The sequence below is a fragment of the Melospiza melodia genome, unplaced genomic scaffold (genome assembly GCF_035770615.1).
Source record: "Melospiza melodia melodia isolate bMelMel2 unplaced genomic scaffold, bMelMel2.pri scaffold_140, whole genome shotgun sequence".
NCBI classification, from domain to species: Eukaryota; Metazoa; Chordata; class Aves; order Passeriformes; family Passerellidae; genus Melospiza; species Melospiza melodia.
In genome coordinates this window covers 3,855-28,129 of record NW_026948510.1, presented here as the reverse complement: position 1 = coordinate 28,129, position 24,275 = coordinate 3,855, and the positions used below count along the sequence as shown (strand labels likewise).

The 24,275-nt window shown below is 55.3% G+C and overlaps 1 protein-coding gene and 2 pseudogenes across 1 annotated transcript; all 3 read left to right on the top strand.

The window, feature by feature from the left end:
• Positions 1-541: 541 nt before the first annotated feature.
• Positions 542-2,070, top strand: LOC134433140 (zinc finger protein 501-like; annotated as a pseudogene).
• A 407-nt stretch (positions 2,071-2,477) lies between these two features.
• LOC134433143 (zinc finger protein 850-like) lies at positions 2,478-15,002 on the top strand (annotated as a pseudogene).
• A 2,428-nt stretch (positions 15,003-17,430) lies between these two features.
• On the top strand, positions 17,431-23,980 carry ACTMAP (actin maturation protease; the record flags this gene model as incomplete). The annotated part of the gene is made up of 3 exons (XM_063182030.1): positions 17,431-17,627; positions 18,825-18,893; positions 23,853-23,980. Coding segments are annotated over exons 1-3 (394 nt in total), but the record flags the coding sequence as incomplete, so codon positions are not given.
• Between the last annotated feature and the right edge of the window lie 295 nt (positions 23,981-24,275).

The following is a 24,275-nucleotide window of genomic DNA, read 5'->3' as shown; positions in this document are numbered from 1 at the left end:
CCAGTCACTCCCAGTGTGACCCCAGTATGATGTCAGTACAGAACCAGCACAGCCCCAGTCACTCCCAGTACGATCCCAGTCCAGCCCAGTCCCTGGCAGTGCTGCCACTGCTGGGATGCCCCAGCCCTGTGTGCGTTCCCCCTGGCGGATGTGCCGAGAGGAGCCCCAAGGGCTGGCAGTGGCCACGCAGGGTCCCCAGTAAGGCCCAGTCTGGATGTGCAGCCCCCAGTTTGCCCAGTTTGCCTCTCCTTTGGCCCGGGCCGGGTTCACCCCTCCCGCAGCGGCTGGGAGCAGCCGAGAGCCCCGCGCTGTCCATCCCGACCTGTCCCGGCTCCATGCGCGCTCCTGCCACGGGCTGCGAGGGCTGCGGGAACGGGGCACGGAGAGTGCCACTGGCTGCTGCTGGGGAGGAGGAGGAGGGAGGGAAGGGCAGAGATGAAAGGGGAGGAGGAGGCGGGGTCGGGGGAGGAGCAGGGCGTGGTTGGAAGGAAGAGGAGGAGCGGGAGGAAGAGGAAGAGGAGGGACAAAGGCGGATCAAGGCTGAGCGGACGGATCCACGCGGTCGACCCTGCCTGGATTCGCAGCCCCCACCTGTGGGATCATCGACCCCCGAATCGCGCCGGTGAGCAGGGAGGGGGAGCCCGGCCCGGATATCCCGGGGGGTCCCTGGGTTGGGTTTTTGGGGGGATGTTTGGAGAATGAAGAAGTCCAAGGCTGAGCGGAAAAGGCCTCTCGGGGGGACATCGGGGGGTGGCGGTGCCGTCCTGCCGGGGACGGCCTGGGGGGATCTCGTTGCCCTCGGCTGTGGCACGGAGGCAAATCCCATGGTGTCCTTGTCCTTCCTCCCCCAGAGCAGGAGCTGAGCATGGAGAGCAGGGAGGACAAATGCCCGCGGCAGGAGCTGGTGGCAGAGGCCGTTTTGAGCGGCTCCACGGCGCAGGAAGGCAACGGGGAGGAAAAGGCGCGGAGAGGCCGCACGAGGAGGGGCTGCAAACGCAGCCGGCGGGGATGTGAGGGGGAAAGAGCCGGCCTGGGCCGGGAAGGCGGCCGGAGATGGAGCCAGAGCTCGGAGCTGGTGCTCCGTGAGCAGCTCCGTGATGGGGAGAAGCCCCACACGTGCGGGCAGTGTGGGAAGAGCTTCAGGTGGAACTGCGAACTGATCAGGCACCAGAGGATCCACAGTGGGGAGAAGCCATATGAGTGTGGGGAATGTGGGAAGAGCTTCAGGTGGAACTGCGACCTGATCAGGCACCAGAGGATCCACACTGGGGAGAAGCCCTACGAGTGTGGGGAGTGTAGGAAGAGCTTCAGGTGGAACTCCAGACTGATCGAGCACCAGAGGATCCACACTGGGGAGAAGCCCTACGAGTGTGGGGAGTGTGGGAAGAGCTTCAGATGGAGGTCGGACTTGATCATCCACCAAAGGATCCACACTGGGAAAAGGCCCTACGAATGTGGGCAATGTGGGGAGCGTTTCATTCGGAGCTCCGACCTGATACCCCACCAGAGGAGCCACACTGGGGAGAGGGCTTTCGAGTGTTCCAAGTGTGGGAAGAGGTATCTGACAAGCTCTAATCTCCTCCGCCACTACCAGAGTCACACAGGGGAGAGGCCCTTCCAATGCCCAGACTGTGGGAAGGGATTCAGGCAGAACTCCCACCTCATCATCCACCAGCGCAACCACACAGGCGAGAGGCCCTACGAGTGTGATAAATGCAGAAAGGGGTTTCGGACCAGCTCGGATCTCCTCCTGCACTATCGAATTCACTCAGAGGAGAGGCCCTTCCGCTGCCCCGACTGTGGGAAGGGATTCAAGCAGAACTCCACCCTCGTCAGACACCGGCGCATCCACACTGGGGAGAGGCCCTACGAGTGTCCCCAGTGTGGGAAGAGCTTCTCCAGCAGCTCTAACTTGATTCAACACCAAAATAGCCACCGGTAAGGGAAGCCCTGCGCGTACCCCGAGTTCGGGCCGAGATTCGTGTGCTGCTCCATCTCACGGATGTGGATTGTTATGGGCTGCCATAGTATGATGTATTTGACAGCAAATTAAACACTCAAACTTACAGATTTCTGTCCGTTTCATGTTCAATCCGTTGCAGTTCTGTTCGCACAATGCCGCCTCCCAGAGCGTCCCCTCAGATTTGCCGCCCTTGGCCTGAGCCCGCCCCTTTCCCCTCACGGTTCCCGCCCTTTCCCCGCCCCCTTTCCCCTCAAGGTTCCCGCCCTTTCTCTGTCCCCTTTCCCCTCACGGTTCCCGCCGGTTAGGGGAGAGGAGCAGGGCTAGGGGAGATGGAAGGGGAGGGATGAAGGCGGATCGAGAGCAGCGGTGGAAGGAGGAGAAAAAGGTGGGGTTAGGGAGCAGGAGGAGGAGAAGGGATGGAAGGGGCGGGATGGAAGAGGAGAAGGAGGCGGAGATAACGCCGAGGAGCGGAAGGGCCGATGGAAGAGGAGGAGCGGGAGGAGGAGGAGGGACAAAGGCGGATCAAGGCTGAGCGGACGGATCCACGCGGTCGACCCTGCCTGGATTCGCAGCCCCCACCTGTGGGATCATCGCCCCCCGCATCGCGCCGGTGAGCAGGGAGGGGGAGCCCGGCCCAGATATCCCGGGGGGTCCCTGGGTTGGGTTTTTGGGGGGATGTTTGGAGAATGGAGAAGTCCAAGGCTGAGCGGAAAAGGCCCCTCGGGGGGACATCGGGGGGTGGCGGTGCCGTCCTGCCGGGGACGGCCTGGGGGGATCTCGTTGCCCTCGGCTGTGGCACGGAGGCAAATCCCATGGTGTCCTTGTCCTTCCTCCCCCAGAGCAGGAGCTGAGCATGGAGAGCAGGGAGGACAAATGCCCGCGGCAGGAGCTGGTGGCAGAGGCCGTTTTGAGCGGCTCCACGGCACAGGAAGGCAACGGGGAGGAAAAGGCGCGGAGATGGCGCACGAGGAGGGGCTGCAAACGCAGCCGGCGGGGATGTGAGGGGGAAAGAGCCGGCCTGGGCCGGGAAGGCGGCCGGAGATGGAGCCAGAGCTCGGAGCTGGTGCTCCGTGAGCAGCTCCGTGATGGGGAGAAGCCCCACACGTGCGGGGAGTGTGGGAAGAGCTTCAGGTGGAACAGAGACCTGATCAGGCACCAGAGGATCCACAGTGGGGAGAAGCCCTACGAGTGTGGGGAGTGTGCGAAGAGCTTCACGCGCCACTGCAATCTCATCACGCACCAGAGGACACACACTGGGGAGAAGCCCTACGAGTGTGGGGAGTGTGGGAAGAGCTTCACAGAGGGCTCCAGCCTGATCGTGCACCAGAGGATGCACACTGGGGAGAGGCCGTACGAGTGTGGGGAGTGTGGGAAGAGCTTCACAGAGGGCTCCAGCCTGATCAGGCACCAGAGGATCCACACTGGGGAGAGGCCCTACAAGTGTTCCAAGTGTGGGAAGGCGTTTCAGTCCAGCTCTGATCTCCTCAGGCACTATCAGAGTCACAGAGATGAGAGGCCCTTCCAATGCCCTGAGTGTGGGAAGGGATTCAAGCGCAACTCCAACGTCATCAGCCACCAGCGCATCCACACAGGGGAGAGGCCCTACGAGTGTGATAAATGCAGGAAGATGTTTCGGACCAGCTACCATCTCCTCCTGCACTATCGGATTCACTCAGAGGAGAGGCCCTTCCGCTGCCCCGACTGTGGGAAGGGATTCAAGCACAACTCCACCCTCGTCATGCACCGGCGCATCCACACCGGGGAGAGGCCCTACGAGTGTCCCCAGTGTGGGAAGAGCTTCTACTGCAGCTCTAACTTGACCCAACACCAACGTAGGCACCGGTGAGGGAAGCCCTGCGAGTGCCCCGAGTGGGGAAAGAGCTTTGTGCGCTGCTCCAGCTCCATCCCCCACTGGAGGAGGTACTGTGGGCACAGCCCTGGTCACTCACATTCCCTGTGATCCATGTTGGCAACACATCCTGCTGTTTCTCCATTTAATTTCACCTTAATTTTTTTCTTTTCTCCATTTCTTTGCACTCCAAAAGCCAAGGGAGATGGATCTGTCACCTCAGAACTACTGAAATCCCAGTGAAAACAGCTCAGTCTTACCTGAGAATGCCCAATCCCACCCGAGAAAGACTGCATGCCATAATAAATTTACTCGATTGCACAGCCGCCAGCCTGAGATGGGGTTGGGAGGTGATTGACAGTACTGGGAACTCAATTAGAGTGCTGGGATGGGGATTGTGTGGGGCTGGGTGTGTGGGGTGTATTTGAGTGCAAATAAAACTTTCAGACTTACTGATTTCTGTCCCGTTCATGTTCAGTCCGTTGCAGTTCTGTTCGCAGAGTGCCGCCTCCCAGAGTGTCCCCTCACAGTTGCCGCCCTTGGCCTGAGCCCGCCCCTTTCCCCTCACGGTTCCCGCCCTTTCCCTGCCCCCTTTCCCCTCACGGTACCAGCCGGTTCGGGGAGAGGAGCAGGGCTAGAGGAGATGGAAGAGGAGGGATGAAGGCGGAGAGTGAGCAGCGATGGAAGGAGGAGAAGAAGTTGGGGTTAGGAAGCAGGAGGAAGAGAAGGAATGGAAGGGGCGGGATGGAACAGGAGAAGGAGGCGGAGATTACGCTGAGGAGCGGGAGGAGAGATGGACGAGGAGAAGCGGGAGGAAGAGGAAGAGGAGGGACAAAGGCGGATCAAGGCTGAGCGGACGGATCCATGCGGTCGACCCTGCCTGGATTCGCAGCCCCCACCTGTGGGATCATCGCCCCCCGCATCGCGCCGGTGAGCAGGAACGGGGAGCCCGGCCCGGATATCCCGGGGGGTCCCTGGGTTGGGTTTTTGGGGGGATGTTTGGAGAATGAAGAAGTCCAAGGCTGAGCGGAAAAGGCCCCTCGGGGGGACATCGGGGGGTGGCGGTGCCGTCCTGTCGGGGACGGCCTGGGGGGATCTCGTTGCCCTCGGCTGTGGCACGGAGGCAAATCCCATGGTGTCCTTGTCCTTCCTCCCCCAGAGCAGGAGCTGAGCATGGAGAGCAGGGAGGACAAATGCCCGCGGCAGGAGCTGGTGGCAGAGGCCGTTTTGAGCGGCTCCACGGCGCAGGAAGGCAACGGGGAGGAAAAGGCGAGGAGATGCCGCACTAGGAGGGGCTGCAAACGCAGCCGGCGGGGATGTGAGGGGGAAAGAGCCGGCCTGGGCCGGGAAGGAGGCCGGAGATGGAGCCAGAGCTCGGAGCTGGTGCTCCGTGATGGGGAGAAGCCCCACAGGTGCGGGGAGTGTGGGAAGAGCTTCAGGCGGAACTGCGAACTGATCAGGCACCAGAGGATCCACACTGGGGAGAAGCCCTACGAGTGTGGGGAGTGTGGGAAGAGCTTCAGCCAGCGCACCAATCTGATTATGCACCAGAGGATCCACACTGGGGAGAGGCCCTATGAGTGTGATAAATGCAGTAAGAGGTTTTTGACCAGCACCTATCTCCTCCAGCACTATCGGTTTCACAGAGAGGAGAGGCCCTTCCAGTGCCCTGAATGTGGGAAGGGATTCAAGAAGAACTCCCACCTCATCACCCACCGGCGCATCCACACTGGGGAGAGGCCCTACGAGTGTTCCAAGTGTGGGAAGGGCTTTAATAGCAGCTCCCATCTTCTCCAGCACTATTGGATTCACAGAGAGGAGAGACCCTTCCAATGCCCCGACTGCGGGAAGGGATTCAAGCAGAACTCCAACCTCGTCAGGCACCGGCACATCCATACTGGGGAGAGGCCCTACGAGTGTCCCCACTGTGGGAAGAGCTTCTCCAGGAGCTCTCACTTGATCCGACACCAACGTAGGCACCGGTGAGGGAAGCCCTGCGAGTGCCCCGAGTGCGGCAGAGCTTCGTGCGCTGCTCCAGCTCCATCCCCCACTGGAGGAGGCACTGTGGGCACAGCCCTGGTCGCTCGCATTCCCTGTGATCCATGCTGGGAACACACCTGGAAGCTTCTCCTTTTAATATCACCTTAATTTTTTACTCTTCTCGATCTCTTTACACTCCAGAAGCCAAGAGAGATGAATCTGTCGCCTCAAAACGACTCAAATCCCCGTGAAAACAGCTCAGTCTTGCCCCAGAATGCTCAATCCCTCCTGAGAAAAACTCCATGCCGTACAAATCTTCCTCGATTCTACAGCCAGCCTGTGATTTACAGTAGTGGGATCTCAATTAGAGCGCTGGGCTGGGGATTGTGTGGGGCTTGGCGTGTGGGATGTATTTGATAGCAAATAAAACTCAGACTTACAGATTTCTTTCCCGTTCATGTTCAGTCCGTTGCAGTTCTGTTCGCACAGTGCCGCCTGCTCAGCTCATTGTGTTCGTGTCCTCTTTTCTCTCCTGCCTCTCTTTGCCTGCTCTGTTTCTCTCTCAGTGTCTCCTTGACCCTGGGACCACCAGAGACCCTGCCCTGATTTAATTGACCCCTTGCCTGATTTAATTGACCCCTGCCCCGATTTAATTGGCCCCTGCCCCGATTTAATTGACCCCTTGCCTGATTTAATTGACCCCTGCCCTGATTTAATTGGCCCCTGCCCCGATTTAATTGACCCATTGCCTGATTTTATTGACCCCTGCCCTGATTTAATTTCCCCCTCTGTCCCCACTGACCCTCCCCGATTATTTATTATTATATTTCTTGGTTAATATTTTAATTCCCAGTCCCAGGACCTGAAGTCCTGAGGGCTGGCAGGGAAATGTCTCTGGAGGATTTTGCTCCATTTGCCTTCAAGGTCGGGAACATCTTTTCCTGGCTGGGAGCTGGAATTCCAGACTTTTGGAATGTGTGCAGGGCAATAAGGACTGGGATTAAATGTGGAGTGAGATCAATTAGGGACTGGGATTAAATATGGACTGGGATGAAATATGGACTGGGATCAAATGTGGTCTGGGATCAAATAGATTGGGATCAAATATGCAGTGGGATTAAATATGGTTTGGAATCAAATATGGACTGGGATCAGTTAGGGAGTGGGATTAAATAGATTTGGTTCAAATATGGACTGGGCTCAAATATGAATTGGGATAAAAAATGGACTGGGGTCAAATATGGATTGGGATCAAATACAGACTGGGATGAAATATGGACTGGGATTGTACAGACTGGGATAAACTGGACTGAGATTATTTAGACTGGGATCAAATATGGACTGGGAATCCTATGGATTGGGACCATACAGACTGGGATAAACTGGACTGGGATCAACTATGGACTGGGACCATATATAGACTGTGCTCAACTGTGGACTGGGATCAAATACGAACTGGGATCAAATATAGACTGGGATAAACTGGACTGGGATTATATAGACTGGGATTATATAGACTGGAGTCAGATATGAACTGGGATCACATATGGATTGGGATTAAATAGGAACTGGGATCCTACAGAGTGGGATAAGATGGACTGAGATTATATAGACTGGGATCAAATATGAATTGTGATAAAAAATGGCCTGGGATGAAATACGGACTGGGATCAAATATGGCCTGGGATCAAATGGACTGTGATCCTACAGACTGGGATAAACTGGATTGAGATTATTTAGACTGGGATCAAATATGGACTGGGATCAAATAGGAACTGAGATTAAATATGGATTGGGAACAAATATGGAATGGGAGGAAATATGAATTGGGATCAAATATAGACTGGGATAATCCTGACTGGGATAAACTGGACTGAGATTATATACACTAAGATCAAAGATGGACTTGGATCAAATGTGGACTGGGATCAAATATGGACTGGGATCAACTGTGGACTGGGATTAAGTATAGATTGGGAACAAATATGGACTGGGATAAAACAGGGACTGGGATCGAATGGACTCGGACTGTACAGACTGGGATAAACTGGACTGAGATTATATAGACTGGGATCAAATAGGGGCTGCGCTCAAATATGGAATGGGATCAAATATGGACTGGGATCAAATATGGACCGGGACCATTCCGACAGGGGCGGCTGCAGCGGAACCGAGCGAGCCGAGGCCATCCCGTCCCTCCCAGTCCCTCCCAGTCCGTCCCAGTCCCTCCCAGTCCCGCCCTGTTCCCTCCCAGTTCCTCCCAGTTCCCTCCCAAAACTCCTCGGAGCCATCGCGGAGCTCCCGGTGCCGATCCCGATCTCGAATCCCGGTTTCAGTCTCGGTTCCGGTCCCGATCGCGGTCCCGGTTCGAGTCTCGGTCCCGATCCCGATCTCGATCCCGTTCCCGGTACGATCCGGTTCGGTTCGGTCCGGTTTGGTTGACGGCACCGGGGATGAAGATCGCAATCTTCGGAGCCACCGGCAGAACCGGGCGGGTCACGCTGGGGCTGGCGCTGGAGCAGGGTACGGGACACCCCAAAACGGGCACGGGACACCCAAAACGGGAACAGGAAACCCCAAAAATGGGCACGGGACACCCCAAAAATGGGCACTGGGATCCCGAAAATTGGGGGAATTTGGGACCCCAAATTCGGGAATGGAGGGACCCCAAAAATGGACACAGGCAGCCCAAAAGTGGGCACAGGGAACCCAAAATTTGTGAGAGCTTGGGGGAACTTGGGACCCCGATAAATGGAAATGGTGGGACCACAAAAATGGGCTCGGGGCACCCGAAAAACGGGAACGGGCACCCCAAAAATAGACTCTGGGACCCCAACATTTGGGAGAGTTTGGGGGAATTTGGGACCCCAAAAAACGGGAACAGTGGGACTTGGAGCTGGTGCCCCGTGAGCAGCTCCGTGATGGGGAGAAGCCCCCAAACGTGCGGGGAGTGTGGGAAGAGCTTCAGATGGAGATCGGACCTGGTCAACCACCAGAGGATCCACACTGGGGAACGGCCCTACGAGTGTGGGGGATGTGGGAAGAGCTTCATTAAGAGCTCTCACCTGATCCTGCACCAGAGGATCCATACTGGGGAGAAGCCTTTCAAGTGTTCTGTGTGTGAGAAGCGCTAGAGCCAGAGCTCCGCCCTGAAAAACCACCAGAGGAGCCACACAGGGGAGAGGCCCTACGAGTGTGATAAATGCAGGAAGAGGTTTCAGACCAGCACCTATCTCCTCAAGCACTATTGGATTAACAGAGAGGAGAGGCCCTTCCAATGCCCTAAATGTGGGATGGAATTAAGGCAGAAGTCCCACCTCATCACCCACCAGCGCATCCACACAGGGGAGAGGCCCTTCGAGTGTGATAAATGCAGAAAGGGGTTTCGGACCAGCTCGGATCTCCTCCTGCACTATCGAATTCACTCAGAGGAGAGGCCCTTCCGCTGCCCCGACTGTGGGAAGGGATTCAAGCAGAACTCCACCCTCGTCAGACACCGGCGCATCCACACAGGGGAGAGGCCCTACGAGTGTCCCCAGTGTGGGAAGAGCTTCTCACAGAGCTCTAATTTGACCTCATAACAACGAAGGCACCAGTGATGGAAGCCCAGCCAGTGCCTCGAGTGCGGGCAGAGCTTCGTGCGCTGCTCAACCTCACGGATGTGGATTGTTATGGGCTGGCTGAGCGTGATGTATTTGACAGGAAATAAAATTCTGCGACTTACTAATTTCTCTCGCGTTCACGTTCGGTCCGTTGCAGTTCTGTTTGCACAGTGCCGCCTCCCAGAGCGTCCCCTCAGATTTGCCGCCCTTGGCCTGAGCCCGCCCCTTTTCCCTCACGGTTCCGCCCTTTCCCTGCCCCCTTTCCCCTCACAGTTCCCGCCCTTTCCCCGCCCCTTTCCCCTCACGGTTCCCGCCCTTTCCCTGCCCCCTTTCCCCTCGCGGTTCCAGCCGGTTTGGGGAGAGGAGCAGGGCTAGGGGAGATGGAAGGGGCGGGATGAAGGCGGAGAGTGAGCAGCGATGGGAGGAGAAGAAGAAGAAGAAGGTGGGGTTAGGGAGCAGGAGGAGGAGAAGGGATGGAAGGGGCGGGATGGAAGAGGAGAAGGAGGCGGAGATAAGGCTGAGGAGCGGGAGGGGGAAAGGAAGAGGAGGAGCGGGAGGGGGAAAGGAAGAGGAGGGACAAAGGCGGATCAAGGCTGAGCGGACGGATCCACGCGGTCGACCCTGCCTGGATTCGCAGCCCCCACCTGTGGGATCATCGCACCCCGCATCGGGCCGGTGAGCAGGGAGGGGGAGCCCGGCCCGGATATCCCGGGGGGTCCCTGGGTTGGGTTTCCGGGGGGATGTTTGGAGAATGAAGAAGTCCAAGGCTGAGCGGAAAAGGCCCCTCGGGGGGACATCGGGGGGTGGCGGTGCCGTCCTGCCGGGGACGGCCTGGGGGGATCTCGTTGCCCTCGGCTGTGGCACGGAGGCAAATCCCATGGTGTCCTTGTCCTTCCTCCCCCAGAGCAGGAGCTGAGCATGGAGAGCAGGGAGGACAAATGCCCGCGGCAGGAGCTGGTGGCAGAGGCCGTTTTGAGCGGCTCCACGGCGCAGGAAGGCAACGGGGAGGAAAAGGCGCGGAGATGCCGCACGGGGAGGGGCTGCAAACGCAGCCGGCGGGGATGTGAGGGGGAAAGAGCCGGCCTGGGCCGGGAAGGCGGCAGGAGATGGAGCCAGAGCTCGGAGCTGGTGCTCCGTGAGCAGCTCCGTGATGGGGAGAAGCCCCACACGTGCGGGGAGTGTGGGAAGAGCTTCAGGTGGAAAAGCGACCTGATCAGGCACCAGACGATCCACACTGGGGAGAAGCCCTACGAGTGTGGGGAGTGTGGGAAGAGCTTCAGGTGGAACTGCGAACTGATCGAGCACCAGAGGATTCACATAGGGGAGAGCCCCTACGAGTGTGGGGAGTGTGGGCAGAGCTTCAACCGCAGGTCCAGCCTGATCAGGCACCAGAGGATTCACACTGGGGAGAAGCCCTACGAGTGCGGGGAGTGTGGGAAGAGCTTCAGGTGCAACAGCGAACTGATCAGGCACCAGAGGATCCACACTGGGGAGAAGCCCCACACGTGCGGGGAGTGTGGGAAGAGTTTCAGGTGGAACAGCGAACTGATCAGGCACCAGAGGATTCACACTGGGGAGAGGCCCTACGAGTGTGGGGAGTGTGGGAAGAGCTTCAGGCACCGCTCCAATCTCATCACGCACCAGAGGACACACACTGGGGAGAAACCCTACGAGTGTGGGGAGTGTGGGAAGAGCTTCACAGAGGGCTCCAGCCTGATCGTGCACCAGAGGATCCACACTGGGGAGAAGCCCTACGAGTGTTCCAAGTGTGGGAAGGCGTTTCAGGCCTACTCTAATCTCCTCAAGCACTATCAGAGTCACAGAGAGGAGAGGCCCTTCCAATGCCCTGAGTGTGGGAAGGGATTCAAGCGCAACTCCAACCTCATCATCCACCGGCGCATCCACACAGGGGACAAGCCCTACGAGTGTGATAAATGCAGGAAGAGGTGTCGGACCAGCACCCATCTCCTCCAGCACTATTGGAGTCACAGAGAGGAGAGGCCCTTCCGCTGCCCCGACTGTGGGAAGGGATTCAAGTACGACTCCACCCTCGTCCTCCACCAGCGCATCCACACAGGGGAGAGGCCCTACGAGTGTGATAAATGCAGGAAGAGGTGTCGGACCAGCTCTCATCTCCTCCAGCACTATCGGATTCATTCAGAGGAGAGGCCCTTCCGCTGCCCCGACTGTGGGAAGGGATTCAAGCGCAACTCCAACCTTGTCAGGCACCGGCGCATCCATACTGGGGAACGGCCCTACGAGTGTCCCCAGTGTGGGAAGAGCTTCTCCAGCAGCTCTCACTTGACCCGACACCATCGGAGCCACCGGTGAGGGAAGCCCTGCGAGTGCCCCGAGTGCAGGCAGAGCTTCGTGTGCTCCTCCAGCTCCATCCCCCACTGGAGGAGGCACTGTGGGCACAGCCCTGGTCACTCGCATTCCCTGTGATCCATGCTGGGAACACACCTGGAAGCTTCTCCTTTTAATATCACCTTAATTTTTTACTCTTCTCGGTCTCTTTGCACTCCAGAAGCCAAGAGAGATGAATCTGTCACCTCAAAACGACTCAAATCCCCGTGAAAACAGCTCAGTCTTGCCCCAGAATGCTCAATCCCTCCTGAGAAAAACTCCATGCCGTACAAATCTTCCTCGATTCTACAGCCAGGCTGTGATTTACAGTAGTGGGATCTCAATTAGAGCGCTGGGCTGGGGATTGTGTGGGGCTGGTTGTGTGGGGTGTATTTGAGTGCAAATAAAACTTTCAGACTTACTGATTTCTGTCCCGTTCCTGTTCAGTCCGTTGCAGTTCTGTTCGCACAGTGCCGCGTCCCAGAGCGTCCCCTCACACTTGCCGCCCTTGGCCTGAGCCCGCCCCTTTCCCCTCACGGTTCCCGCCCTTTCCCCGCCCCCTTTCCCCTCACGGTTCCAGCCGGTTCGGGGAGAGGAGCAGGGCTAGCGGAGATGGAAGGGGAGGGATGAAGGCGGAGAGAGAGCAGCGATGGAAGGAGGTGAAGGAGGTGGGGTTAGCGAGCAGGAGGAGGAGAAGGGATGGAAGGGGCGGGATGGAAGAGGAGAAGGAGGCGGAGATAAGGCTGAGGAGCGGGAGGGCCGATGGACGAGGAGGAGCGGGAGGAAGAGGAAGAGGAGGGACAAAGGCGGATCAAGGCTGAGCGGACGGATCCACGCGGTCGACCCTGCCTGGATTCGCAGCCCCCACCTGTGGGACCATCGGCCCCCGCATCGCGCCGGTGAGCAGGGAGGGGGAGCCCGGCCCGGATATCCCGGGGGTCCCCTGGGTTGGGTTTTTGGGGGGATGTTTGGAGAATGGAGAAGTCCAAGGCTGAGCGGAAAAGGCCCCTCGGGGGGACATCGGGGGGTGGCGGTGCCGTCCTGCCGGGGACGCCCTGGGGGGATCTCGTTGCCCTCGGCCGTGGCACGGAGGCAAATCCCATGGTGTCCTTGTCCTTCCTCCCCCAGAGCAGGAGCTGAGCATGGAGAGCAGGGAGGACAAATGCCCGCGGCAGGAGCTGGTGGCAGAGGCCGTTTTGAGCGGCTCCACGGCGCAGGAAGGCAACGGGGAGGAAAAGGCGCGGAGATGCCGCACGGGGAGGGGCTGCAAACGCAGCCGGCGGGGATGTGAGGGGGAAAGAGCCGGCCTGGGCCGGGAAGGCGGCCGGAGATGGAGCCAGAGCTCGGAGCTGGTGCTCCGTGAGCAGCTCCGTGATGGGGAGAAGCCCCACACGTGCGGGGAGTGTGGGAAGAGCTTCAGACGGAACTCTGCCCTGATCAGGCACCAGAGGACCCACACTGGGGAGAAGCCGTACGAGTGTGGGGAGTGTGGGAAGAGCTTCACAGAGAGCTCCAGCCTGATCGTGCACCAGAGGATGCACACTGGGGAGAAGCCCTACGAGTGTGGGGAGTGTGGGAAGAGCTTCACAGAGAGCTCCAGCCTGGTTGTGCACCAGAGGATCCACACAGGGGAGAAGCCCTACAAGTGTTCCAAGTGTGGGAAGGCGTTTGAGAGCAGCTCCAATCTCATCAGGCACTATCGGAGTCACAGAGAGGAGAGGCCCTTCCAATGCCCTGAGTGTGGGAAGGCATACAAGCACAACTTCCACCTCATCATCCACCGGCGCATCCACACTGGGGAGAGGCCCTACGAGTGTGACAAATGCAGGAAGAGGTTTCAGACCAGCTCTGATCTCCTCCAGCACTATCGGATTCACAGAGAGGAGAGGCCCTTCCGCTGCCCCGACTGCGGGAAGGGATTCAAGCAGAACTACACCCTCGTCATGCACCGGCGCATCCACACAGGGGAGAGGCCCTACGAGTGTCCCCAGTGTGGGAAGAGCTTCTCCAGACGCTCTAACTTGACCCAACACCAACGGAGACACCACTAAGGGAAGCCCTGCGAGTGCCCCGAGTGCAGGCAGAGCTTCGTGCGCTGCTCCAGCTCCATCCCCCACTGGAGGAGGCACTGTGGGCACAGCCCTGGTCACTCACATTCCCTGTGATACTGCTGGGAACACACCTGGCTGTTTCTGAATTTAGTTTCACCTTTTTTTACTCTGCTTCATCTTCATCCCTTAAAAACAGCGCAGACTGCTGTCAGTGAAGGAATTTGATCGAATATATCTGAAGTTGTGTAATTTCTCTATTTTAGAGGGAATGTGGGATTTTGGGCCATGTTTTCTATGACGTGCCACTTTTGGTAAGAGGCAGCAATGTGATCTCATCCTTGTTTTGCTGAGAACTCCTCCCTTTACCCAAACCCCAACTCCACCCTTTGGGTACCCTCTCAAAACCGCACGGCCTTGCCTTTGCCCTGTCCTTGATGGGTAAGAAATGGATTCACAAAGGATGAGCCCTTGTCCCACTGGACTTCTCAAAATTTCAGCTTTTTCCTCTGGATTTCTCAAAATTTCAGCTTCTCCCACCAGATTTCCAAAATTTCAGCTTTTCCCACTGGATTCCAAAGGATCAACCTTTTCCCAATGGATTCCCAGAGGATTCTGACTCTGTCACTGGTTTTTCTTGTTTGTACGACTGCACTTGTAGTTGTAATTTTTGCTAATAAAACCCCTGTTATTTTGAAGACATTTTTTATAATGAACAATAGATTCTGAGAAATAAAAGAATTAAAAGACACTCAAAAGTATATCAAGGGAATCGCAGAAGTTAATAAATAACCTAAAATACACTATCAGGAAGAACTTTGATCAGATATTTGGATAAGTTAATCTAAAATACACCCACAGAAGAAACTTTGGAATTAGAATATTTGAAGAAACAGAAGTGGAAGCCAAAAAGTTAAAGTGACCTGCCAAGCCGTTAGGATCAAGCCAAGTACAACAGTAACTTCAGCCAAGCCATGGAAAAACATGCCAAGGATAACAGGAAGAAGTCCAAATTAGGAAAATCTTAAAATTTCACTAAGGAAGACCAAGAATTCCCGGTAGACTCCGCCTGCCTATGAATATGCATGTAATAAATGATGTAATCCTTGTTTAAAATTGTATAAAAACCCGCTTTTGCTGTACATAACTTAGAAATCCATTTTGTGATTTCTCCGACCCGTGGCAATAAAATACCTCTTGCTTATTTGACTTAAGCTGAGTCTCTTAAGCAGTTATTCTCGCCTTTTGGGGCAAAATTCGGCATAAATTTCTACTCCCATATCTTTTCTGAGAGACCCTTCATGTCAAAATAATTTATTATTATTATTATTATTATTATTATTATTATTATTATTATTATTATTATTATTATTAATAATAATAATAATAATAATAATAATAATAATAATAATAATAATAGTAATATATTACTACTTAAAGGGAGAGGGTTTACATTTTCCATTTCAGTGGAGGCTCCTGCAATGGGGAGACACCCCCAGGGAGGGGCCATTTAAAATCATTCCCGGAATATGTAAATTATTTCATGGATTTGCATAAGGATCTAAGAATATGCCACAGGCTGATGTAATTAAAACCAGATTAATTTAGGGGTGTCCCCGAAAATAACTGGGGGGTCTTGGCGGCCATAACAACCTTTGCTCGATGGTCCTTGTCTCCCATGACATCAGCCTGTTGCATATTCATGGCTATTTTTGCATATCCATAATCTACTTTACATATTCCAGGAACAAAATTGGCTTCATCCTGTTTGGGGGTCCCATCCCCTCCCCCGTGTTTGCTTTTGGAGGTCCAGGCCCCTCCTGCTCCGTTTTGGGTTTCCAACCTCGTTTTGGATTAATTTGGGGTCCCCCCCGCATCCCCCGTGTCACCTTCCCCTCCTTCCCAATTCCTCTCCTGGCAACTGATGAGTAATCAGCGAGAAACGCGTTGATTGGCTAAAAATTACACCGCGCTGTCTCTTGTGTGTTTAACCGAGTGGCAGGTTTTGGTCTCTGCTTGGCAACTGATGAGTCAGAGCTGATCCGGTCGCTGATTGGCTGAGAATCGCTGAGTGGGACCAGTGCTTTCAGTTTCTGCCCAGCAACATTATCGTGATCAGTGCCGCGCACCCTGATTGGCCGGGATCTGTTTTTGGGAGGGGACGGGAGGAACTGGGGTGACTTGTGGTGTATTTAGGTTTATATTGGGGATTATTTGGGTTTTTTTTTTGGCGTTTTTTCGTGTTTTTGGGGGTTATTTGGGTTTAGTTTTGGGTTTTTTTTGGCTTATGTAGAGTTCTTTGGGTTCATTTGGGGTTTATTTGAATTTCTTTGGTGTTTATTTAGGTGTACTTGGAGTTACTTGGGTTTTTTTAGGAATTATTTGGGAATTATTTGTGGCTTTTAATGGACTTTGTTGGTGGTTTTTTTGGGGTTTAAATTGGTTTATTTTTCTTTTTTTTGTGTTTTTTGAGGCTATTTGGTTTTTTTCTGTTTTGTTTTTGTTTTTAATTTGGTGTTTTTTGGGGGGGTTCTTTGTAGTTGTTTTTAATTTTTGGGTTATTTGGCAGTATTTGGGTTTATTTGGGTTAATGGGGGTTTTTGTTTATTTGGAATTATTTGGGGATTTTTGGGGCTTCTTTGTGTTTATATTGGCGTACTTTGGGTTATTTGGGTTTATTTTCGGGTGTTTTAGGGTGTTTTAGGGTTATTTGCGTTTTTTGGGTTTATTTGCATTATTTTTAGATAGTTAACGGTTTTGAAGAAGTTTTTAGAGTTCATGTAGGGATATTTAAGTTATTTCAGGTCATGTAGGGTCAAAAAATCCGGCAAAGTTTCTCCTCTAAAAAACGGGAATTTTTCCCAAAAAGCGGGGAGTATTCCGTTAAAATTCCCGGACTTTTCCCAGCCAATCGCGGCGCGCTCGGCTCCAAATCGACCAATCAGTGCGCGCCTTCCCTCAGGAACTCCTGCCTCCCAATGCCCCAAACCAACCAATCACCGCGCGAATCACCTCAACAGCGCCCGCCTCCTCATTTTTTTAAACCAACCAATCACCGCGCGTCTTTCCTCAGGAACGCCCGCCTCTCTCGCGCCAAGCTAACCAACCATCGCGCACCTCCTCTTAGCAACGCCCGCCTTTCCTTTTTCTAAACCAACCAATCAGCGTACGTCTTCCTTCAGCAACGCCCGCCCATTTAACCAATCACCGCGCGCCTCCCCTCAGAAACTCCCGCCTCCCTTGCGCCTCCCCTGTCAATCACCGCCCCTAAACCAAAGTAGCCAATGAGAGCGCGCCTCCCCTCAGACAACTCCCGCCTCCCCCTCCCAACCACAACCAATCACCGCGCGTCTCCCCTCAGCAACTCCCGCCTTCACCCGCCTTTCATGTCAATCACCGCGCCCTCTACGTAACCAACCAATCACCGCGCGGCTCCCCTCAGGCAAGTCCCGCCTCCCCCTCCCAACCACAACCAATCACCGCGCGTCTCCCTTCCTCAGTTCCCGCCTTCACCCGCCTTTCATGTCAATCACCGCGCCCTCTGCGAAACCAACCAATCACCGCGCTTCTCCCCTCAGGCAACTCCCGCCCTCCCCTCGCCGCTCCAGCCAATCAGAGGCGAGTTTGATCCCGGGGCCGGGCATGGAGCGGGCGCCCCCTCCGCCCCCTCCGCCGCCGCCGCCGCCCGGGACCCCCTCAGGGACCCCCGGGACCCCCTCAGGGACCCCCGGGAGCCGCCCCGGGCTCGGGCCGGTCCTGCGGGAGGCGCTGGAGAGAGCGGGGCAGGCGCTCGGAGAGGACGGCGGGCTCCGGGAGCTGCTGAGGAGGCGCAGGGACAGGTGAGGGCTCGTGAGGGGAATTTGGGGAGGGGTCTTGAGGAGGTTTTGGGGAGGGGTCTGGGGGGAACTTGAGGGGGTTTTGGGGGGTCTGGGGGGGTTTTGAGCGGGATTTTGGGGGGAATTTGGGGAGGTTTGAGGGGGGTTTTGTGGAGGGGTCCTGGGCGGGTTTTGGGGAGGGGTCTTGGAGGATTTTGGGGGGATTTGGGGTTTTTGAGGAGGGGTCTCTGAGGGAGTTTGGGAAGGGGTGAAGGGGTTTTGAGGAGGGGTCTTGAGGAGGTTTGGGAGGTTTTGGGGAGGGGTCTGGGGGGTTCTTGAGGGGGTTTTGGGGGGGTCTGGGGGTGGCTTTGAGGAGGAAGTTTGGGAGGGGTCTTGGGAGGTTTTGGGGAATTCGGGGAGGGGTCTTGGTGGGTTTTGGGGAAGGGATTGGGGGAAATTGGAGAGGGGTCCTCGGGGGGTTTTGGGGAGGGGTCTGGGGGGAGATTGGGGGGTCCTTGAGGGGATTTGGGGAGGGGTCTTGGGAGGGTCCTTGGGGAATTTGGGGAGGGGTCTTGAGGAGATTTTGGGGGGGTTTGGGGAGGTTTAAGAGAGGAATTTGGGGAGGGGTCTTGGAGAGCCCTGGGCTGGATTTTGGGGAGGGGTCTTGTGGAGGTTTTGGGGAAATTTGGGGAAATTTGGGGAGGGGTCCTGGGGGCTCTTGGGAGGATTTTGGGGAGGGGTCTTGGGGTGGTCCTGGGGGAATTTGGGGAGGGGTCTTGGGGGATTTGGGGAGGGGTCTGAGGAGGTTTTGGGGAAGGGATTGGGGAAATTTGGGGAGGGGTCTGGGGGTGAATTTGGGGAGGGGTCTTGGAGAGCCCTGGGCTGGATTTTGGGGAGGGGTCTTGGAGGAATTTGGGATGGTTTTGGGGAGGGGGTTTGGGGGGGATTTGGGGCAATTTTGGGGAGGGGTCTTGGGGTGATCCTGGGGGAATTTGGGGAGGGGTCTTGAGGAGTTTTGGGCTGGTTTGGGGGAATTTGGGGCGATTTTGGGGAGGGGTCTTGAGGGGAAATTTGGAGGGTTTTGGGGTTTTTTTGGGGGTTTTTTGGGGTGATTTTGGGGAGGGGTCTTGGGGGAAATTTTGGAGGGTTTTGGGGTTTTTTTGGGGGTTTTTGGGGTGATTTTGGGGAGGGGTCTCCCATGGTCTCCCCCTCCCCACCAAGCCTGGAGGGTCCCTGGAAGTGGCTCCTGTTCCACCGCCCGGTGCCGCCCCTGATCCAGAACGGGCCCCAGTGAGTAACAAAAACCCAAAAACACCCCAAAATCACCCCAAAAACACCCTAAAAACACCCAAAATTACCCTAAAAACACCCAAAATCACCCTAAAAACCCCTAAAATCACCCCAAAACCATCCAAAATCACCCCAAAACCACCCTAAAAACACCCAAAATCACCCTAAAAACCCCCAAAATCACCCCAAAAACACCCAAAATCACCCCAAAATCACCCCAAAAACACCCAAAAACACCCAAAATCACCCTAAAAACCCCTAAAATCACCCCAAAATCACCCAAAATCACCCCCAAATCACCCCAAAAACACCCAAAAACACCCAACATTACCCCAAAAACCCCCAAAATCACCTCAAAATCACCTCAAAAACCCCCAACTCACCCCAAAAACCCCTAAAATCATCTCAAAATCACCCCAAATCCCCCCAAAATCCCCCAAATCCCCCCCAAAAACCCCCAAAAACATCCCCAAATCCCCCAAACCCACTCCCAAAAACCCCAAAATCCCCTCAAAATCCCCCAAATCCCCCCAAAACCCCCAAATCCCCCCAAATCCTTCCAAAAACCCCCAAAATCCCCTCAAAATCCAACAAATCCCACCCAACCGCCCCCCAAAATTCCCCCAAATATCCCCAAAACCCCCCCAAACCCACTCCCTAAAACCCCTAAATCCCCTCAAAATCCCCCAAATCCCCCCAAAAATCCCAAATCCCCCAAAAATCCCCCAAAATCCCCCCAAAACGCAACAAATCCTGCCCAAAACCCCCCCAAAATTCCCCCAAATATCCCCAAAACCCCCCCAAACCCGCCTCCCAAAATCCCCCCAAAATTCCCCCGAAAATCCCCCAAAAACATCTCCAAAATCCCCCCAAAACCCAACAAATCCCGCCCAAAACCCCCCCAAAATCCCCCCAAATATCCCCAAAACCCCCCCAAATATCCCCAAATCCCCCCAAACCCACTCCAAAAACCCCTAAATCCCCTCAAAATCCCCCAAATCCCCCAAAATCCCCAAAAACCCAAATCCCCCCAAAACCCAACAAATCTCACCCAAAACCCCCCCAAAATTCCCCCAAATATCCCCAAAACCCCCCGAAACCCACTCCCAAAAACCCCTAAATCCCTCAAAAACCCCGAATCCCCCGAAATTCCCCCAAATATTCCAAAAACCCCAAAATCCCTGAAACCCAGCCCCAAAAAACCCCAAATCCCCACAATTCTCCCCAAATCCCCCAAAATACCCCCCAAAAACTCCCTAAAATCCCCCAAAACCCCCCCTCAAAACCCCCCAAAATCCCCCTCAAAACTCCCCAAAATCCCCCAAAATCCCCCCAAAACCTCCCAAAGACCCCCAAAATCAACCAAACCTTCCCTAGATCCCCCAAAATCAACCCAAACCCCTCCAGGACCCCCAAAATCAACCCAAACCCCTCCAGGACCCCCAAAATCCCCCAAAATCCTCCCCAAACCCACCCAAATCCCCCAAAAATCCCCCTCAAATGTCCTAAAATCCCCCTCAAAACACCCCGGGACCCCCCAAAATCCCTCCAGGACCCCCCAAAATCAACCCAAACCTTCCCAGACACCCCAAATCCCTCCAGGACCCCCCAAAATCAACCCAAACCCCTCCAGGACCCCCAAAATCCTCCCCAAATCCCCAATAAAATCCCCTTAAAACCCCCTCAAAACTCCCCCAAAAATCCCCCCAAATCCCCCAAAATCGCCCAAATCCCCCAAAATCCTCTCAAAATCCCCCAAAATCCCCCCAGGACCCCCCAAAATCCCCCCAAAATGCCATAAAATCCCCCCAAACCCTCCCAAGACCCCCAAAATCAACCCAAACCTTCCCAGGACCCCCAAAATCCCCCCAGGACCCCCCAAAACCCCCTTAAAACCTCCCCAAAATCCCTGAAATCCCCCAAAATCCCCCCTCAAAAACCTCCCACAATCCCCTCAAAACTCACCAAAATCCCCCAAAATCCCCCCAAAACCCCCCAAAGACCCCCAAAATCAACCCAAACCTTCCCTAGACACCCCAAAATCAACCCAAACCCTGCCAAGACCCCCCAAAATTAACCCAAACCCCTCCAGGACCCCCCAAAATCCCCCTCAAATCCCCCTGAAAACCTCCCCAAATCCCCCTCAAAACTCCCCCAAAAATGCCCAAAATTCCCCCAAAATCCCCCCCAAAATCCACCCAAATTCCCAAAATCCCCCCAAAATTCCCCCAAAACTCCCCAAAATCATCCCAAATCCCCCCAGGGCCCCCAAAATCAACCCAAACCCCTCCAGGACCCCCCAAAATCCTCCCCCAAACCCACCCAAATCCCCCCAAAATCCCCCTCAAAACGCCCTAAAATCCCCCTCAGAACAGCCCCAAATCCCCAAAATCCCCCCTCAAAATCACCCCAAAATCCCCCCAGGACCCCCAAAATCCCCCCAAACTGCCAGAAAATCCCCCCAAACCCTCCCAGGACCCCCCAAAATCAACCCAAACCTTCCCCAGACACCCCAAAATCCCCCCAGGACCCCCCAAAACCCCCTTAAAACCTCCCCAAAATCCCCTGAAATCCCCCAAAATCCCCCCTCAAAAACCTCCCACAATCCCCTCAAAACTCCCCAAAATCCCCCAAAATCCCCCCAAAACCCCCCAAAGACCCCCCAAAATCACCCAAACCTTCCCTAGACACCCCAAAATCAACCCAAACCCCTCCAGGACCCCCAAAATCCTCCCCAAATCCCCCTCAAATCCCCCTTAAAACCTCCCAAATCCCCCTCAAAACTCCCCCAAAAATGCCCAAAATTCCCCCAAAATCCCCCCCAAAATCCACCCAAATTCCCCAAAGTCCCCCAAAATTGCCCCCAAAACTCCCCAAAATCATCCCAAACCCCCCCAAGACCCCCCAAAATCAACCCAAACCCCTCCAGGACCCCCAAAATCCTCCCCCAAACCCACCCAAATCCCCCCAAAAATCCCCCTCAAAACGCCCTAAAATCCCCCCAAAAACAGCCCTAAATCCCCCCAAAATCCCCCTAAAATCACCCCAAAATCCCCCAGGACCCCCAAAATCCCCCAAAATGCCATAAAATCCCCCCAAACCCTCCCAAGACCCCCCAAAATCAACCCAAACCTTCCCCAGGACACCCCAAAATCCCCCCAGGACCCCCCAAAACCCCCTTAAAACCTCCCCAAAATCCCTGAAATCCCCCAAAATCCCCCCTCAAAAACCTCCCACAATCCCCTCAAAACTCCCCAAAATCCCCAAAAATCCCCCCAAAACCTCCCAAAGACCCCCCAAAATCAACCCAAAACTTCCCTAGACCCCCCAAAATCAACACAAACCCCTCCAGGACCCCCCAAAATCCCCCAAAATCCTCCCCAAACCCACCCAAATCCCCCCAAAAATCCCCCTCAAAACACCCCCAGGACCCCCCAAAATCCCTCCAGGACCCCCCAAAATCAACCCAAACCTTCCCCAGATACCCCAAAATCCCCCAGGACCCCCAAAATCAACCCAAACCCCTCCAGGACCCCCCAAAATCCTCCCCCAAACCCACCCAAATCCCCCCCAAAATCCCCCTCAAAATGCCCTAAAATCCCCCCAAAACAGCCCCAAATCCCCCAAAATCCCCCCTAAAATCACCCCAAAATCCCCCCAGGACCCCCCAAAATCCCCCCAAAATGCCATAAAATCCCCCAAACCCTCCCAAGACCCCCCAAAATCAACCCAAACCTTCCCTAGACCCCCCAAAATCAACCAAAACCCCTCCAGGACCCCCAAAATCCTCCCCAAATCCCCCTTAACACCCCCTGAAAACCTCCCCAAATCCCCCTCAAAACTCCCCCAAAAATGCCCAAAAAATCCCCCAAAATCCCCCCAAAAATCCCCCCAAAACCTCCCAAAGACCCCCCAAAATCAACCCAAACCTTCCCTAGACCCCCCAAAATCAACCCAAACCCCTCCAGGACCCCCCAAAATCCCCCTCAAATCCCCCTTAAAACCTCCCCAAATCCCCCTCAAAACTCCCCCAAAAATGCCCAAAAATTCCCCAAAATCCCCCCAAAATCCACCCAAATTCCCCAAAGTCCCCCAAAACTGCCCCCAAAACTCCCCAAAATCATCCCAAATCCCCCAGGGCCCCCCAAAATCAACCCAAACCCCTCCAGGACCCCCCAAAATCCTCCCCCAAACCCACCCAAATCCCCCCAAAAATCCCCCTCAAAATGTCCTAAAATCCCCCAAAAACAGCCCCAAATCCCCCAAAATCCCCCCTAAAATCACCCCAAAATCCCCCCAGGACCCCCCAAAATCCCCCAAAATGCCATAAAATCCCCCCAAACCCCTCCAGGACCCCCCAAAATCAACCCAAACCTTCCCCGGACACCCCAAAATCCCTCCAGGACCCCCCAAAACCCCCTTAAAACCTCCCCAAAATCCCTGAAATCCCCCAAAATCCCCCCTCAAAAACCTCCCACAATCCCCTCAAAACTCCCCAAAATCCCCAAAATCCCCCCAAAACCCCCCAAAGACCCCCCAAAACCAACCCAAACCTTCCCTAGACCCCCCAAAATCAACCCAAACCCCTCCAGGACCCCCCAAAATCCCCAAAATCCTCCCCCAAACCCTCCCCAAATCCCCCCAAAAATCCCCTCAAAACACCCCCAGGACCCCCTAAAATCCCTCCAGGACCCCCCAAAATCAACCCAAACCTTCCCCAGACACCCCAAAATCCCTCCAGGACCCCCCAAAATCAACCCAAACCCCTCCAGGACCCCCAAAATCCTCCCCCAAATCCCCAATAAAATCCCCTTAAAACCCCCTCAAAACTCCCCCCAAATCCCCCCCAAAATCGCCCAAATCCCCCCAAAATCCTCTCAAAATCCCCCAAAATCCCCCCAAAATCCCCAAATCCCCCCGAAATCCCCCAAATCCCCCCAAAATCCCCCCAATTTCCAGGTGTGGCCTGGTTGCCCTGGCCATGGCCGGGGCTCTGCTGGGACCCCCCCGGCCCCAATTGGGTCTGGGGGCTCTGCTGGAGACAGCGCGGGCCAGGGGCTACACCCGCCACGGGGAGATGTTCTCAGGTGGGGCTGGGGGAGATTTGGGGGGTCTGGGGGGATTTTGGGGGGATTTGGGGTGATTTTGGGGCAATTTTGGGGGATTTTTGGGCATTTTTGGGGGAGTTTTGAGGGGGATTTGGGGAGGTTTTCAGGGGGTTTTAAGGGGGATTTGGGGAGGATTTTGGGGGTCCTGGAGGGGTTTGGGTTGATTTTGGGGGGTCTAGGGAAGGTTTGTGTTGATTTTGGGGAGTCTTTGGGAGGTTTTGGGGGGATTTTGGGGGATTTTGGGGAGTTTTGAGGGGATTGTGGGAGGTTTTTG